Source organism: Varroa destructor, unplaced genomic scaffold (assembly GCF_002443255.2).
Source record: "Varroa destructor unplaced genomic scaffold, Vdes_3.0 BEIS01000002.1, whole genome shotgun sequence".
NCBI lineage: Eukaryota > Metazoa > Arthropoda > Arachnida > Mesostigmata > Varroidae > Varroa > Varroa destructor.
Window position 1 is genome coordinate 52765037 of NW_019211455.1, and position 18516 is coordinate 52783552.

The window sequence follows — 18516 nt, forward strand, 5'->3', positions numbered from 1 at the left end:
AAATGCATCTCGGACAATTACTAAAGTCTACGGCGAATGTAGCAGTGATCAGGAATATTACAAAAACCTAGAATTTGCTGGAAAAAAATTAATTTTAAAAAAGTGTTAGAACACCCTTTGTTTGATAGAAAGAAATTTATCAAATAAATTTTAGATTCCGACAAAGGAAAGAGTTTTGATCAAGGTTGCGAGAACGGTTCTACTAGGTGCAAAGCTAACTAGATCAGTAGAGGCACCTTAAATGCAATGATGATTTGTGTTTCTCTACGATTTCCTGACGCGAAAAATCATTTACGTAATATAACCAGCCCGTTAATCTGTTCCATTCTACAGGCGTATACAAGCGTGATTCTTAAAAGAAAGGAGACATGCTAGGAGTTTACGTCTACTTGCAATATACTACAACACTATTTGCAAACTGTTTTCTTCCTAAATGGCTTAGTTTTCAGATATAGTTTTTTTTTTGAGTAGACCGATAGGGCTGCATCGTTTGATTGCTACAACCTGCTCCTGATGAAATCGGAAATTGATAGTTTTTTTTTTAAGAAACGTCATCAGAATAACGCTAGCGATACAATACAATCGTTTACGCCCCACGCGGTCTCTACTTGTTTTCTTGGCCAACCCTCGGCGTGAAGTGCCTCTCAGCTTCCGGCTCTCCAGTCTCTTAAGACTTCACTGTTATAGGCACCGTAACATGCGTGCATTCAGTCTCGTAGCCTCACAACCTTCCTTCAGCTTTACCATCGTGCATGTGGCCTCTAGCTATCGGACACTGTTTGCTAGCTTTCCCTGGTTTCACTATATTCTGATCTCTCTTCTACCGAAGGCCAGTGGCGCAGTGAACGTATCTTTATACTCAGCATGATACAGCTTTTCCTTTTCGCTATAGTTTCACCTTTACATGCTCGCGCTACTTTTTACAGTCCTACACCCATAAGCCACAAACTAAATTACTGATTCTATAATCTATTATGCATTTCTCCACGCTCGGATACTAATGAGTGTAGGACAAAGCCTATATGCTTGGCTGTCGTCTGTCTAACTACATAATGTAGTACAATAGCTTTAAAACTAACTTGGATAAGATAATAATGAAGTGCATCATCATTCATTTGTTGTATGATTTTGCTGTAAATGGATTCAGCTGTATACTGTAAAGATATGCAAGCAACTCTTTGATCCTATGCCCTGCACATCAATAACCCCATAACCCCATCAAACATTCTGTCCAGAAATCGGTGTTATGACTATGGCTACTACTGTTAAAAAACTGATTGATACTAAATTATGACACCTCTGATAACACATTTATCTCGACTCTTCAGTTATGTTCGTATTTATTTATATAATTTAGATCTTTCTTTATAACCCCTAGCATTGTCATTTTTATCATTATCTTCATCACCAATATCTGTATCATTATCCTACGGTCATTTCACAATCGGGTTCACCGCACATTTATAATATTCCATAGATAATTAACCATCACAAAATAGTATGTTACAGTTGTAGTGGTTGGCATCATTCTACTTTCTTTACTGTCTAATCGATCATATCACTATTTTCGGCGCAATATCTATAATAAGCTTCCTATATGCTTTTTTAGATTTCTTCCTCGTCTTCAAAACGAAGATGATAAACACCGGCTAAAGGCTATTTGTGACCAGGTCCTAAGATCGACCCGATCTAATCCTTCCCTGTAAACAATTTCCTACGTCCTTATCTATATCTATCATCAGTATAGTTACCCAACCCTGTCTGTCGGTTTTCGGTGCTCAAGACGATTGTAGTCTCTTTCAGTCCTGTTCTTGGCCAGTTTCTTTATCCTATATAATCATATTGTGGAGTTATGTTGCTTTCGACATATATCATATTATAGCTTTCTAACTGCATGATGTATCGTTCTTCTTGGTGTATGTGGAAAAGTTCTTTGAAATAGGACCTTACTAAAGCCGCAACGTCAAAAGCCGATTGATTCAAGCGTACCCCTTTTAAAAATCCAATTTGTCGAGAATGCCTTGAAATACTTTATGTTTTTTTTTCTGTTACTTTTTCCTCTACTTTTGATTGACTGTCCCAAAAATGCCTTTTTAAAAATTATCTTAGCATATGTAACATGGGATGTGTTGTTTGTTAAAACTTCCGCTTGTTTTATATCACCGACAAGCTGCCGCGTTTCGTAAAAGTGTGTGATTTCGGTCAACTGGGAAAGTAACGGAAACGTAAATGTTATGCGTTACGTATGGCATAGCGCCAGTCGCGCTAGTGCGTTGGTTCTGGACCCATCTACACATACATTCGCCCGTCTGCACCCTTGCGTTTCTGTCATTCTGCAAGCCAATTAGCAGATGGGATCGTCTCTATTTTGGTTACTATCTTAACCAGTATTTGGCTTAATTCTCTCTCTCTAAAGTAATGCTAGTCACACATGTCATTAGGGTGACGTGTTATACTACGCAGGGTATCTTTCTTTTTGCTCAGCTTTTCGCAAGTTATAAAAAAACATTCGAAGCTGTATTTCGTTTTATGCATACGTTTAGGGGTAATAGTTGCATTTTCTTGTTGTTATATGTATGTTTGCTCAAAAAGTTACACTTTTTTTTTTTTTACAGATTCGTTGTCGCTCCTATATGTGTTCTTATATATTTAATATCATACTCTTCAGGCAAGAGCGGTCTCTTTGAATGGGAACGAAAGTAAATTCTTTGTCGCCAAGTGCTTAGCTTAAGTAAAAAATAGTGATCGTAGTTTTTGCAAATAAATAAAAACATGAATTGAAAAAAAAAATATATATATGTACGAAAAGTAAGTAAGAGTGCAACCTTAAAGATATAAGTGAGAGTAGTAGAGGAGGGGATATTTAATGATTGCGCCTGTTATATATATACCAGTTGAGGCTGTTACGACAAACAGATAAAAATATGGGGATTACTTTTATTGAGTGTTTGTTGCCCTTTCCTAGTTCTTACATTGCTTAGATAGAAACGCGTCCTGAAATTGATGTCAACTTCGATACAAATCAATAAGTTATACGAAGCATTTCAACTCACACACGTTTGCCACAGCGGTAAATCCAGCTGAATAACATGAACAATAATAAGGGTGGAGATATTTAGTAAAATTCGAAGGAGCTCGTCAGATTCTCTATCGAAAGGGCATATTATTTAATGCTATCTCTCACTTCTTTTGCCAACTGTGATATCTTTTACTTGAATCGCTAACTTCTAATCATCTCGTAACTTATTGATTGCCCATTCTGATACATCAGTCTCTGCGTAGTTAGTCGTTTTCAGTTCGATCTTGCTCGTTCTGTTGTGAACTGGGGAAACAGTCCGAGTTGTGTTTCGCCTATTCAACGTACGTTTAATTTCGCTTTATACGTTGCCTGCTTCGTCGCTGATGAAATCTTCCTAAAAACACGTTCGCGTAAGCGAAAATTCAGCGCCGTTCATTTTTTTCGCTAGTTACGCGCCCACGTCTTTGACGGAAGATCAACATAAGCGCCCTGATCGCTCGTCGGAAAAGGAATCGGAATTAATCCTTGTCCCTCACCTGCGACATTCGTCCCTATGCACCCTTTCATACCACATCCGTTGTAGTCATAGGAAAAATACGAATAGATTAGGATGATAATGGCCTCGAAAAGTTTAACAAGAACAGGGGATTAAAATTGCAGACACGCTATCGTAATTGTTGTGTGAGTCTGTTAAATGGTTGCCACAGATGTGACGCCCGTGATAGACAGCGCGTGAAGAGCTGTACCGGTGTTATCCTTGCGTCTTGTGTATCCTGGTAATAATTGTTAGTACATTTGTGCCAGTTAGGTTGAAAATTTGTGTATGTAAGTACGCGTAATATAGATCGGCGTTCTTTGGCCCCTTGGATAGTCTGAGTTGGAAGGAAGGAAGGCAAACAGGAAAATTCTTGCTAATTAGTAACTCATTGTTATGTGGGGAATATCCTATGATGCGACGGGACTCCGGACACTGATACGTATATACAAGCATCAAGCGAATTCGATGACACAAACGGGAATAAGGTAATATCGCCAGTCGATTGTGGCTATTGCGGATATAAAAACGTTATTCAGTGTCAGGCAAATGCTTAGGACGTTCTCTATATCACGATACCATTTTCGACTTAAAGCGCATGTGTTCCTCTTACGATTCGTAGTGACTTTTTCGCTGTCAGCCATGTTAAATACAGTACCATATTGAATAAATCTCGAATCACAGGCAAATGGCTTTCTTTATTTATTTTATTTTATTTTTTTTTTTTATAATTTGCATTGTGCCAGCGTCTTGTGCGTCAAACGGTTGTAGCCACATATTAAGCACTGCTCCTCTCCCGTTAAAATAACACTCTAGCAGGTTAGCAGACATTCGATTAAGGCTTTGGAAATTTCTCAATGACGAATCAAACATTTCTTTGAATGTTTTTTTCTGACAAAGGAGAAGGCCTGTCACTAATGGATGACGAATTACTACGCCTGTTGTTGTTATTGTTGTGCCAGTTCGAGTAATCGACAAAACCTTAAGGTGAGTTCTAAATAGTAGTGGCCTTGAGAGCTAAGGAAGAGCAAACTAACGTACGAGTGGTCCTAATCCGTTCGCGCATTTTCGACTTACTCCGCCTTTTTTTTTTTTTGGATGGTTTTATTTCGACAATGGCATAAGGACAAAAATAGCTTGCACGATTGTACAAAAATGACTCCATATAAGTGCCTACTCGCATACTGTTGGCCCTCCCCCCGTGTAGTTTCACATTCGATCCCGATCACAGATCGCAGCTATGCTTGCAGCGGCAACTAAACAACCGAAGGATCGCTATGTACTGTCGTTATTTGAAATACTTTTCAAATTCTAAGGTTTGCTGGTTTTCGTACCCATCTTCTATATGTATATATATATATATATATATATATTGCGAACTTGACGTATCACCAAGCTCCTTCCGCCTTTGTAATTGCTTTATGGGTCAACTTTTTATCTCCAATTTAACTACTTTTTATCATTTGCGTAATTATCATACTGAAAGCAGTTTCCTGACGCAGTCATTAAAACATTAGTCAACATAGAGGAGACAAGATATTGTGACAGGTGGTTGCCGCTATTCCTCGGATTTTTGCAGAAGGGTTGTTTTGCAGCTTCTTGCGTATGAATGGGTTTCATGTCCTTCATCGTGTTAATTATCTTCATGTAGTTAATTATAATATCAATCTTGTTAATTACCCGTAGTCTGGCTCCAATTATTTGCCTTTGACGGTAGTGTGTCATTATTAGTTTTTTCATCCTTAAACGATTTGTCTCGTTTTCTCTCAAAGAATAACGGTGTTCAAAAAGTGTCTAGCTATTGTATTATAGCAAAGTCCCCTCATATCTTTTATGTTCCTTCGGCTTATTTACTATTAGCGGCTGGCGCGTATGTGCGACGGTGTTCATTTGACAAGTTACAAGAAACATTCTTGATGCTTCATCATATGCTGCGCGATTCAATGAATGAAATCTTCGAGGTTTTCAGCCTTTTGTATCAATCCGACCCTCTATCCCTAGATCTCTTATATATAAGTAGTATATAATACATACAGCAGTGAAAAGCGCGCGTTGTTTGTATTCGGTGGCCGCTTGATTTTTATTCGTCCTATTTACTCCGGAAGAGAAAATTTGTCTCTCGACGCGTCTGTTTTGTTATCCCGTATGTGCGTCCTTGCTATTAGTTTTTCATTTTTTGCCGCACTTTTACCGTTTATAACGCACGCTTTATGTACACACAAAGTTGGATAGATAGGTATGTGGTCGATTTTACGTTGGAGTTTTGCCATTGTTGTCGCAAACAATTTGCTGCTGTCGATGATACGTCGCGTCTACAGCAAATGTTGCCGTCTTCCAAGTTACATTAATGAACAACAAAATCGCGCCCCTGTCTCGCCGCCAACAACTTCCGCTCCTCGGAATCGCTTCATGTCAGAATCATGAAGGATTCCTGCTGGGGTGGGACCTGTATTAGAAACAAAAACAATAAATGAGTAGTGGTCTACTGTGATAGCTAATATGGAATCGAATATTGAACTCGATAAGGATAGGCGCTGCATAGTGACCTACTTCTGTCATACAAAAAATTCTGTTAGCTACGAAATTTTGTAATCTAGAAAAGGATTTATGGGAATCAGGTTCCTATTCTGCCACTATGAAATGTAACAGATGGTTAGCAAGGCAGGATGACGTGATAACAATGGTAAATAGTTCACTGGAAATTGGCGGATGCTACAAGTACAACCGGCGCTTTACGGATCGTACACTTGGGATCAGCAGGCAAAAACGGTCGCAGAATTCGTCACAAACTCATCTGGTATCAGTGTCGTTATTAAGCGTTCTGTTTTGTGGTTGTTGAACGACTTAGTAGTCCGAAGTTTGGTCTCAACTTTTAATGCACATTGGTAGAAGCTCAAGCGCTTTCTATTAACTATCTGCTTTTTTTAACTATCCAAAGGGTCTTCTATCTCTTAGGCAACCTCATCAAATAATGTGAGAGCAAGGCCGTCAAAAACGAGCACACATGGGCCTGCCCCAAAGATGAGGCTACTGGTCCTAAGATGTCTGGATATAGATGCGGGTCATAATGAGTAACATTCAAATAGCGAGCTGGGATATGGAAGAAAGGAACGCCAAAATGTAGACTGACAATAGGACATAGTTAAACGCCAAGCTGCGCTTTTATAGGCTTCTGGGCGGAACAGTAGGCTTGGAGTAGCTAGAAGGTTTATAGGTGGTTTCATTAAAGAGTTTTTTGGGTTATTTTCGAAATGGTCTTAGTGGCTTAGCGGCGTAGGCGGTATATGTATAGCGTACATATATTAGGTGATTACATTAGAAAGGCTTGGATGGCATTGGCATAATAAACATTAAACGTAAAACAAACATTAGCTCTTGAACGTAGTTGGCGATCTCATTGCGACTGCGTTGTCGGGGCGGGCGTTAACAACGTACAACTGACCTGTTGTAGTGGGGGATACGGATGGGTATGCCCCGTTTTCGAGCGCCGTGCTGTAACTGCTACGGTTGAAGCTGGCCCGTAAATCTGTGCGATGCTTCTTCAGATCGCTCAGCGTCTTCTGCAGTGTGCAGCCGGTGGCCGGCTGGGGACTTAAAGAGGAGGTTTGGTGGGACGCTAATGGGGGTAGCGACAGTGACGCCATTTGCGAGCCTGGCGGTGTCGTCACCGGCGAGTGAGCACCTGCTGAGCTCGGCGTCAACGGGGGACTGGGACTGGATGTGGCCTTGGCGCTCGCGGGGCCTCCACCGGAAGTGTTAACCGTCACGTGGATCTCCACCTTAACAGCTGTGTACCGCAGAGTATCCCGGAACATTGCAGCGTGCAACGAAGGCGAGGGTCGAAGTTGTCGATGTGCAAACGCGCAGAAGACAGATGAGTAGGGAATGCAGAACCAGGACGAAATCAGGCCGAGCGCAAATCAAGCATGAATCAAGGGTTGGCCATGGATAGCAACGATGGGATAAATATGATACCAAGCGTCACGAGTAACATTTGTATCGGCAAAATACAAAATGACACGAAGGCGACAAACGGGCAGACAAACAAGCACAGAATATGGGCATCGCGGAATACGGGCAGGTAGGAGTACAACCAGCACATGTTGGACAAGGACAAAGCGTTAGATGATGCGGTACATGCATATGAACGAAAAATAGCTCGTACGTACGAATGTACAGTGTAAAAAGAAGGGGAAGATGGCGAAAAGTGCTATGCTGGGACAACAATCGAAGATAAAGTATGAGCGTATTTATTTAGATAATACAAATATATGATAATTTGTACTGGGCCTATCCAACACAGATTACCCAATAGACTACCTACATTATGGAGAAGATAATTGGTTAACCAATGTGGGTTATGTTAGGGAGCTCACAGGGTATGAAGGCGCCGTAGAGGCTTTGTTCGTCATTTTGCATATGCGTCCATACACACCCTACGAAATGTACTTATAGTTATAACAAGGGCCAAAATTAAGTAAACATCTCAGGCTTAAAGTGAAAGCAGTCGGGTAATGAACGTAAGCCAAGCGCGCGTTAGTAAGACACTTCACCCTATGTAACCGAGCAGAACCGCTTGCGCTTTGTTCTATAATTCATCAACTAGCTTGCTCACATAACAAAAGATTGTTTAAGGCTCACTAAAAGTTTATCTAGAGAGCATAACTCTAAATTAACAACAGCGTTAAAAAGTACAAGTTGCACATCTGATAATATGATAGTTAAAAAACAGAAGAATAGAGTTGGCCAGCTTAGGGATGTTAGTTTTTTTGTTATTTTTCTAGAAGTGTTTTATGGGTCGTAACATATGTTTGTAACACAAACCTTCGGGACTTTTTGGTGCGTTGGTAGCGGTTGTGGTAAGCGTCTCGTAGGTATGATTGTTCTGTGCTGTTCGGGCATTCTTGCCTTGTTGGACGACCTCTTCGTAGCGTGGAGGACCCATTGCCAGTTGGGATTGTAATGATTGACCCGCCTGCTGCTGCTGCTGCTGCTGCTGCTTAATTTGGTTATTGTTGGCAACGGTAATCGAATCGATTTGATCACTTCCGGCAGGCCGTAGCGCATCTCCGTTTGATAAAGAACCGGTCTTGTTGTTGTTGGGGGAATTTCCGGGAGAGTCCTCCAGGTTGGAACATAACGATGGGTCGTAAGGTCAAAAACGATATCGTGTTAGAATTATTGCACATGCTTAAATGGATGGTGATATTATTCAGTTGATTTTCGGAATATATTGGTTAAAGTAGATGATCTAGCTTTTCTCATAGCTTTACTTAATCGGATTCTATACGGTTTTATTTTCTTTTGTGTATTTGAAAAAAAAAAAGAGAAATTTTAAGATGGGCATCCTTTGTCACTAATTATTATAAGAGCAAATTGCATACCTAAGTAAAAAGTGTGACGAAGTTGTGAGCTGAAGAAGGTTTTTGCGAACCCTACAGTGCTCTTCATCTTTGTTGTGAAAAAATATCCCTTCTTCATATTTTTATATCTATATATAAGAATCAGTTGAAAGCTCATAGTTCTACCATAACGCGCATCAACCATAGTAGCGTTACACTGGACACAGGAAGGAAACGGTTTTATTTCTCGTCTCCTTTCCTGCGAAATGGCCATTTCAGACAGATGACTCATTAACCGTTGTTATCCGCTGCCTGAATAAGGTGTAAGCCCTGTATAAGGAACGAATGCCTAGGTATTTGCCTTTATGCCACCGGGTGCTGTATATGAATGCCGAACAACATCGGGTATTGAAAAGGTATTTCTTTTGCCTCTGGTAACGTTAATCAACCAGAGTATAAATAATCTTTATTCGAAATCATTCCAAGTGTGAAAAAATAATTACTTTAGCCTTACGTACAGCGTTGCCATTGCATCAGTCAACTGACCTCCCGGTACAAGCATTCTGTATATGCACACACAGTGTGCTCTAACATGTGCTTCGTACGCAAAACCAATACCATTGCGCTATCGTGGGGACCTTTCCATCTTGGTGACAACATGGTCTTAAAGTTATTTACTGCTACTGATATTCTGCGCCTGTTTCAGCAATCACAAGGAACAATCAGATTCTCTAGCTGATGTGGCCATGGGAAAACTACCCTTTCCATTATTGTTTCCGAGAACTACTCCTACGATTCGTATAAGGAACATCTTCTTCTAGGGAATGCATCTAGACTTCCAAATAGCAGTTTACGATGGAGAAACAACTTGTCAGCAATTATCTCCAAACCGAGATCTGTTTGCGTTCAATCAGGCAGCGCCTTGTGCGTTGTTGAGGGCGTTAGGCAGAGACGCGTAGGTGTCTAGTGATTTTCGGTTACCGTAAGTACGTTGACTTACACGCGACGATTAGAATATGTAAGTTAACACTTTGAATACTTAAGAACTGGATCGTCATCCCGGATTTTTGCTGACTAGCTAATGAATGAATTACTGTAATTGCACACCTCATCGTTTGGTCGTCCGTTCGTGCCGTCGGAACTTATTGCGTTTCGACTTTGGTTCTCCTGTCGAATTCGTGCTTCTTCAATTGCTTCTCGTCGTGAGATCTTATTCTTTTCGCGGACTGACGTTCGCCGAACGCTCTGACTACGTGTATTTTGACTGTGACTTCGCCGCAACCTTTGCGAAAGCTGTGATAACCTTTTAATTTCCATTTCATTTCGAAGCTCTTTTATACGTTCCTTGAGCTCAGGATCCTCGCAGATGTCTTCAAAATGTAGTATACAGCAATTTAGGTCTTTGACCACTTACTAAATGTGATAAAATGACAGTTATGATAGAATAAGCCGAGAATACAGTGATTTATTATATGACTAGAAGCATTTATGTATGCAAACCCTAGAAAAGTGCTAGGGAGCTAGTCTAAGCAAGAACGGCTAAAGCAACAGCAGTAGAAAGTGAAAACAGTATAATATTTAGTTAAAGTTAACATACAACTTCGTAACTATTCTGTACATCATGTTGAAGCTGACCGTACTCATGAGCTATTTAGAGACATTTATATTCAGCGACTTTGGTGTTTACTAACGGACAGAATCAAACGCTAGGAAGAGCCATCTTCATATACAGCGATAGCTCTTAGGTTGACGGAACACGCACAAAATATTTCAAGTTCCAGATTAGTTTCCTCAGCCCAGTGATGTATAGCTGATATAATAATTATCGTAACAGACAGCAAAACAACAACGAACTGATGGGGCATTAGCGGCGGTCGTATGACAAATGATTTGCTTACCGAATGGGGTTTCACCGTTTTTCGTTTTGGCATTAAGGTCTGCTCCTGATTGCACCAAGAGTTCAACTACGTCGGGCTATAAGTGAATGTGAGAAAAAAGATAGAACGGAAAAGAAAAGAAAAAAAGACTTAATCTATCGTCACGATTACAGCAGTTCTAAATAGGAGTCTTATTAAGCGACATGTACGGTATTAGAATATAGGTGACAGAATAGAAAAGTTCACCGTTAACTTCACTGAATGTGAGAGTCGTATGAAAATAATCATATTATAGTTCTTGTTAATGTGTCAGCCAGTCTAAATAGGTAATACAATAATAGAACATTTGGAAATTATGTACATGTTTATGTGTAACGTCAAATGCATCGTCTTTTGTTCTATTTCTCCATCCCTAAACCTTTCATCGTCTCTTTTTGTATCTCCAATAAACAAAGCTCAAGCCATTATCGCCTAGTTCCCCTTTCTTTGTTGCTTCGCACTTTTCAAGAAGGTACTTCTCTTTGTTTCGAAAAGTCTCTAAAGCTATAAACATACCAGCGTATTTATAGTATAGGACGTTTGTCGACGTTCATTACCATTGATGTAAGCTATGTCCCTCTCAGGTAGTCCTAGTCTCTTTTCAATATCGCGACATAGGATGTGTCCTTCCGCTCTACCTTCCACTCTACCTATAGCGTGTGCCCTCCCCCGACGTGGTTCACACAGGGGGCACCCCACCCTCACATGGACAAGTGCCATGTTTAATCAGTCTTGAACCCTTTTTCCGAGAGACATTTTTCGACAGTTTTCCCGCGAAATCCTCTCAGGCGGGTTTGCTCTAGGTGAACGTACTCGTTTGGCGCGCTGGGCATTTGCAGAGAAAATGGGTACGCCCGGCAAACATATCGATGCCGTCTCCTGTATGCTTTCCTGTTCGATTTTAAGTATGGAGAGTCACTTGGCGTGAACAACGCCTTTGCTGGTTGTTCCGTATCAGCGGGACCGAGCCGAATAGATCCGACTCCATGCAGAGAAGATGCATGCGCAACTGCAGGAAAAGAGGTACGAAGAAAAGAACTGTCTCCCAGCGCTTTCCACCGGCCCAAGCTGGCCTTTTTAGAGGAAGCCCCAATACTGAAGACGAAAAAAGGGTATCCATCTATCTCCATCTATATATATCTCCATCTAACTGACTGTTGTCCCGTAGTTCGATCCAATGCCCTTACAGGGAGGAAAAAGGTGTTTTCTGCTTTTTCTGGTTCGCGCAACAAATAGGACAAAACATGCCTCCTCAATTAAACACAGAAGGAGTCAACTGGTGACGTGAAGCCAAGCGAGTGGCCTCTGAATGAATGCGACAGTCGGATTGCAAGCCGCATTCTGTGTCCATCACCTGGTGCTAAAATTTAAACCATTATGATATTGAGCTGTAGTTGAGTCCTAAGAAGTACAAATCCTAGGAAACAAGAAAATTAAATGTTTGTAACGAAACACACAGGTGATCACCATCGGTAGCGGACTAAACTGACGGCAACGGAGGAAAAAAGGACAAAATGAATATTTGTCTCGTTGTTACAATAAGATTGATTAAAGTCAAGATTAGAAATGAATGTTATTTGTTATGAATTTATCTGCGTGTAATGTTCGGTTTACCTGTATTTTGTGCCGCGGATACTGATTTGTTTACGATATTTTGGAGAAGAAGCAATCTTTTGTATAAGCCGAGCGATTTTTTCATATTTTAAAAACTTACGTGTCCCCAGCAGGCGGCAGCATGAATTGGCTGCCATAGATCGCAATCTGCTGCATCCGTTGCGACTCCGTTCTCCAGAAGAAATTCCACCACTGATATATATCCGTTAGCTGAAGCAATATGAAGCTATTCAAAAATAAAGATTAAAGGAGAAAAATGAAATTTGGTCCTACGTAAAAACGGGCACGTGTTGGAATAGCTATATTGAAAATAAGGGAATGGTTGCAAGTAACTTCAATAGGATTATTTATATCGCATACTCGTCATTTATTTTAGGTTGACAATGGCTTTAATTCAGTCTGTGAAGAGTAAATATTTTACCGATGACTACTGCCGGACGCATATTAATAGACCTAAAGAGAATTTTACCTCTGAAACATCACACAGCATCCTCTCTCTCATTCCAGGCGTAACGTATTTCACAGCTAGTACTTTTGACAATACCCATTACTATGATAAAACACAGTTAGGTTTAAAAGGTTCCGTGAACACGTTTGATTACTGTAAATGTCTTTGTACTCGGTCGACATGAGATAGGCTTCGCCAAGATGCTATACTTAACTAGTATTGCTTGAACCCTTTTCAAAGGGGAAATGCGCCTATACCTAAACAGGACCCAATAGGATTTTCCAAATAATAGAGACAAACAGGAATTTGAGCATCACACATAACGCTAGATCATAATAACTGATGCTTATACATTGATTTATCAATGTAGCCATACTGGTGTAGCAAGTTGCTCGTCCCGCCAATCGAGATCTACTCCATTGAGTCGATGTTCACGAAGTTCGCGCAACATGTGCATTTCAGCTGCAGCTCGCGTCGTGTCAATCGTATGCTGGGTTATCCCTCGTTTTGCCATCTCCGTTTCGATGTGGTCCAGCGTCGGCTCGTCTTCGCAGATGTCGTAAGGCATATTGCCATCCGCGTTCACTGATAGCAGATCTGCCCCTCTAAAGGAAACGCCACCAACAGAGGTGTGGGCGGATGAAGATGGACGATATGGTGTCGTTTTGTTGGTAGCATTAATGAAAGTTGTCAATATTCGATTTACGATTCACCCGCACAGGTGAGCCCGGCGGATGGCAAAGTCAGTTGGGGTTCGTCGCAATAGCGGGACGACAGGAAGACGGGATACGAGACCACAGGGAATGAAAAAAACAATTAATACACAGTATTAGCTCCAGTGGTCGTAGCATATGAATTGTATTTGCTCGTCATTGAATTAGTGAGAACCGATGCAGGCCGAATGTTATTTTCTTTAGTCATAGTTTAGAAATTCTTGCTTGAAGACGGTTTTGAATATGACGGGTGGCCATGGAATATATATATATATATATATATGCACGAAGCAGTAGTGCATATTATACCGGAATCGTTTCTACATTTTTCTAGTAGTGGTAATTTCGATTACTAGGAAATATTTGCCAACCTTGGCAACAGCCGTGGACAAAACTTACAAATAAAAGAAATTTGAAAATTTACCCATCGCTTCCGCTCGATCAGTTTGATGAAGTTAAGGAAGTCTAAGCAAATATATACGTCCCCGTCATAGTGCAGTCAGTAATGCGTTTGACCTACTAAACTTAGAAAAAAAAATCGTGGTGATTTTGGACCCAACCATAGACACACTTCGTTTTCGAACCCAAACATTTAAAGGGCTTAAATATCCAGACGTAAGCTGCGAAAAACATTTAATCTAATACGCGAAATGTATTGCTTAAGAAATCCTAGCTCACGTCTGCAAATGCATTCGTGTTCACGCCGCATAATTTACATAATTAGGACCTATTTTTTTCTGTGTTCCTCGATAAAGAGGCACATCTCCATTAATTAGATAACCCTAAAGGTAGTTCAGCGCCTATTGCGTACGTGCTGCAGTGATCGTGTGGTCTTACGAAGTGATTAAATTCTCTATATGCTGTAGTTAGCCATATAGTTAACGATGCGCCGCATGTTATATATTGCATGGGAACATTTACTGTTTCGTCCTATAGCAGCTGGTACGGTACCAGACAGAAATCAGCCACGCATGTCGGGAAAAGGATTAACAGCGTCAGTATGAAACACTTGATTATGGTAAGCCTTCTCATGGAAAATCGCATCTAGCAAATGTACAGAAGCAGCGTGAAGTTTCTTCTCTATTCGGCCGAAATGAAGTTACTCGTAGTCTGTATGCATGCATAGCTAGCACGGTGTCACGGAACCACCATTCAAATATAATTCGATACATAGATCGTTCAACAAACACTACTACCGGATACGGCGGTCTGGTTTGAAACTGCAATGGCAGCTGTGTATGTTTCAGTGAATTCAAGTGTTGCTCCTCCCCACAGGAGGCCATTTCCAGAATAGTTTTATTTAATCAAAGGCCTTAACGTTTGATCCGAGTGAATACACAATAAACAAGGTTTTTACCCACTTAACGCTCATGCACGCAGCCCAATGTGTTTTAACATTATAATGTTGATTTGTGCATCCATACTCCACACTATCTTCTGGATCTGCGAATAAGTTAAAATGACCAGATCAAACAAAAGGACAAGGATTCCTTCCATTCTACACGACTTCAGCTAGCTGAGACTACCTCAAAGACATGAAGACCAGATGGCGCTGATTCCATTTATGCACATAACTCTCCGGTCGTAACGAACGCCTAAAATCAGCCTGTGTCTTTCGGCGCTTATCAACTGCACCACTGTTTTAACCTATTGCGAATATACCTGAATGAACGCTGGATATATTTACCTGGCTTTATTGAATCGTTTGTTTTTTATAAAAACATCAATCCTCTATGTATAGTACACAAACATTATATTCAGCTTGATTGAACAAAACGTAACGACTTTGAAGACCTAATAACAGGAGGATCGATTTTTATTTTCTCTCTGTACAATTCATCACTCTATATCCAAGCTACAAGCAGATTTATATATGTGTACACATATAAACAGAAAATCATATTCTATCTCATCCAGATTGTATCAGATTAAAGAAGCACTTAACGAATGTCTCGATATAAAGCGAAACTCAACTCTTTTCTCGCTTCATGGCCTCTTTCTTCTGTCTATATGTTTCTCGCCTATAAACTCCTTTCCTGCTTTCAAATTCAATCTACTTTTCTTGTTCAAAAAAGGGCCTCTCAGGCCAACATGGCGACAGTCTCTCTTCTTTTTCAGAAAGAGACCAGATCCAGAAGTTGGAAATGTTACGACTAGGGAAATGGACTTGGAAATGGCCAAGAGTCATCGAAATTCACGACGCCGTTGGAACCAGAGACCGCGAGTCGGTATGAAGATCGTGGAGCCTGGGGTAGGAAGCAAGGACTAGGTCGAAACGTAGCGGAGGACCGAAAAAAGCGGAGGACGGGAACAAATGCTGTAGGTGAAGGATGTAGCAGGTTGTCGGCGTGTAAGCAGCGAAAGTCTTCATCACCCAAAACGAGACCTTTAATTAGCCCGAGCGGCGGCACGGATCAAAGCGACCTCCCGGGGCTTATCAAAACAAGGCGACGTAACGTTACTTCGAGTTCTAGAGTTTCCCCTCCCTTGGAATATTTTCAGCCTTTTTCGGTAAAATCATTTGCCATTATTTTTAAAGCAACTAAAGGTTAGGCCATGCTAGATGGGTTCGAGTAAAAGAATAGCTTAACGTCAGACAAGGGCTTCACTCATACTACTCAGACCACTATTGCTGCTACTAAGGTTAATGCTACCATGTTCTTGAATGTAATCCATCTTATCTTTCTGACCTTGGCCTAGATACTTTTCTTTGTCTGCCCGAACGTAAACACAGCACAGTTAGCTGATCGCCCGCTAGCCAACCGCTCGTTGCTAGAACTCTCAAAAGGTTTGTCTTCAACTCAGTATTCGAGGATAGCCGAAGGTGTCAATGGTCCGCCTCGATTTCAATATGTGGCTTTGTGCCTGCTATTATGTTACCTTCAAGCATCTGAATCATTTCTGCGCACCGACGTTTAATATTTGTGCCTGGCACCACCTTCATTTACAGCGATCTTAGCGTTACTGTTGTAATTATTGTCATCGCGCTGCTAGCAGCTATAGCCGTAGATACGACAATTAGAACAGCGTTAGCATTGCAGCAAAGCTTCGAAAAGTTGAAAGCGTTCGCTTTGTGTCTGTGAATAGTAGCCCCGGTGCGTACGAACATAAAACTTCCCCGCATTGGACCGGTAAGGGGGTGACAGGAACAGAAAGGGGGAGTATGGATGAAACGTAGAGGACTCAGTTCGTCGAAAAGTGGCTGAAAGCTCTATTTGAGACAACTGTGCAGATGGCGTAGCGTAACGCATGTCGTGGAAGTCCGAAAGGTCTAAACAGGCGATTTGCTGGCGGCCAAAAGCAAAGTTAAGTTGCTGTCGGGACAAGACCTTTGCGACGGCAGCAGGACACAGCCGGCAACTTGCCAGCAAGTTAAGCAGGCACGAGGCCAACCTCTTGCCTAATAAAAATCAACGCATTTGTTACAGCCGCAGCGACCAGCTGCAACGCGGGTAGCATCAATAACAACAACGACAATGGAAGAAATATTCTACGAAAGGGAATTTTCTTCCCAAGACTCATATTAACATCATCATTATTACCGCCATGACCATCAGCGTTTTCAACGTTCACTTTGTTATCTAGTCTTTCGTCGAGGCCTCCCTTGGAAGCACCGCTTTCGAGGACAACCCCACGTAAGCCATCATCATAGTGTACTTAGTGTCTTTTTCTATGCCGGCTAGTGGTGATAAGAGGGGGTGCTCTTCGTCGTCTGCATACACCTCCCTTTTAGTTTTGCTTCGAATCCTACTGCTTCTAGGGGGTCTGTTGTGACAAGAGAGCAGCAGCTCCATGGCTAACTGAAAAGGATGAACCGCAGGCAACCTAAGCTTGCAATACAAGCAACAGCAGCAAGATAATGAAAATACTGATTTTTGTACGTGTCTCAAAAAACAGATATTATAGAAGCAGTAAGAGATCTACTATTTATATGATCAGGGTAACGATTAGGTTACCGGTAGTGTCCGTATTGGCAATAATAATAATAATAGTGTATGGTGAGGAACAATTCAGTGATGATGTCTTGGGTGCAGCTGCGTTTATATACAAAGAGCTGTAGGAAATGAAGTTACGATCAAAAGGCGGAATCGACTCGAACAATAGAAGAAGATGACACCGAGCTACAATTGATCTGTCCAATATCAATAGATAAACCTGCCTATGTACTTTTATTCGAAATAATTTTACCTGTACCTGTATTGAACGAGTGATTTGAAATTATGCCAGTGTGCCTCGCCAGTGTGCCTCTTTGATCTCGGCGAGAGTAGGCTGGATTGATAGGCTGAGTGGGAAAAGGTTCACTTGGACAAAACACTGAATTAAAGTTATCGTTATCATAGCCAAATAATTTGCAGATATTGTTGTGGTCCTTCAGGATTGAATACGAATTCTGTACACGTACTCTTAACTCTGCTGCTTTTGTCTCAATCCATTTAGCATAGGTAAGACATTCTGCCTACCTAACGTTCGTGCTGTTTGATTTGTAAAACGTAAGAACGTACCAATATCGAATGAAGCGGCCTGTAACGAAAGCCTTATAGCCAACGGACTCTCATTATACACATCATTTTGAGCGCGGAGATTCGTATCTAACCGTATCATAGTTGACAGCCAAAACAACAGCCAAAAATCGGTACGTAGCCTCAGCAGCACTTAAACACTCTCAACAGCCGCTATTTTTTCTGCCTCTTCAGCGGCCTTTTTTGCCCTTCATGGACTCATCGAGAGTGTGCCATGCTTCAGAAACGACCTGCTCTATGAAGCTGATGCTCAGAGAAATGACCGATAATAATCGCAAAAAATTTATCACTTTCTAAAGATGGATGACCGTTCTGTTTTTCGTCACCGGCTGCCATTCCCTGTACAAACAGATACTGATAGGCACGAGTACGAACATCATACGGACATCTAAGGAAAGGCACTTAGTCA

General features: G+C 41.1%; 1 protein-coding gene across 5 annotated transcripts in view; it reads right to left on the reverse strand.

Moving 5' to 3' along the window:
* Positions 1–1303: 1303 nt before the first annotated feature.
* LOC111244045 (protein phosphatase 1 regulatory subunit 16A-like) overlaps positions 1304–18516 on the reverse strand; it is a 242917-nt gene continuing 225704 nt past the window's right edge. For 4 of the 5 annotated variants that reach the window (XM_022790592.2, XM_086980736.1, XM_022790593.2 and 1 more), the window contains 7 exons: positions 13251–13479; positions 12527–12652; positions 10795–10870; positions 10004–10266; positions 8379–8676; positions 6997–7341; positions 1304–6000 (listed from right to left, as the gene is read on the reverse strand). In XM_022790592.2, the coding sequence (XP_022646327.1) occupies positions 5894–6000; positions 6997–7341; positions 8379–8676; positions 10004–10266; positions 10795–10870; positions 12527–12652; positions 13251–13479 (1444 nt within the window). In that variant the 3' untranslated portion in view covers positions 1304–5893. The remainder of the gene's footprint in view (positions 6001–6996; positions 7342–8378; positions 8677–10003; positions 10267–10794; positions 10871–12526; positions 12653–13250; positions 13480–18516) is intronic. The other variant, XM_022790598.2, reaches the window with a different exon arrangement.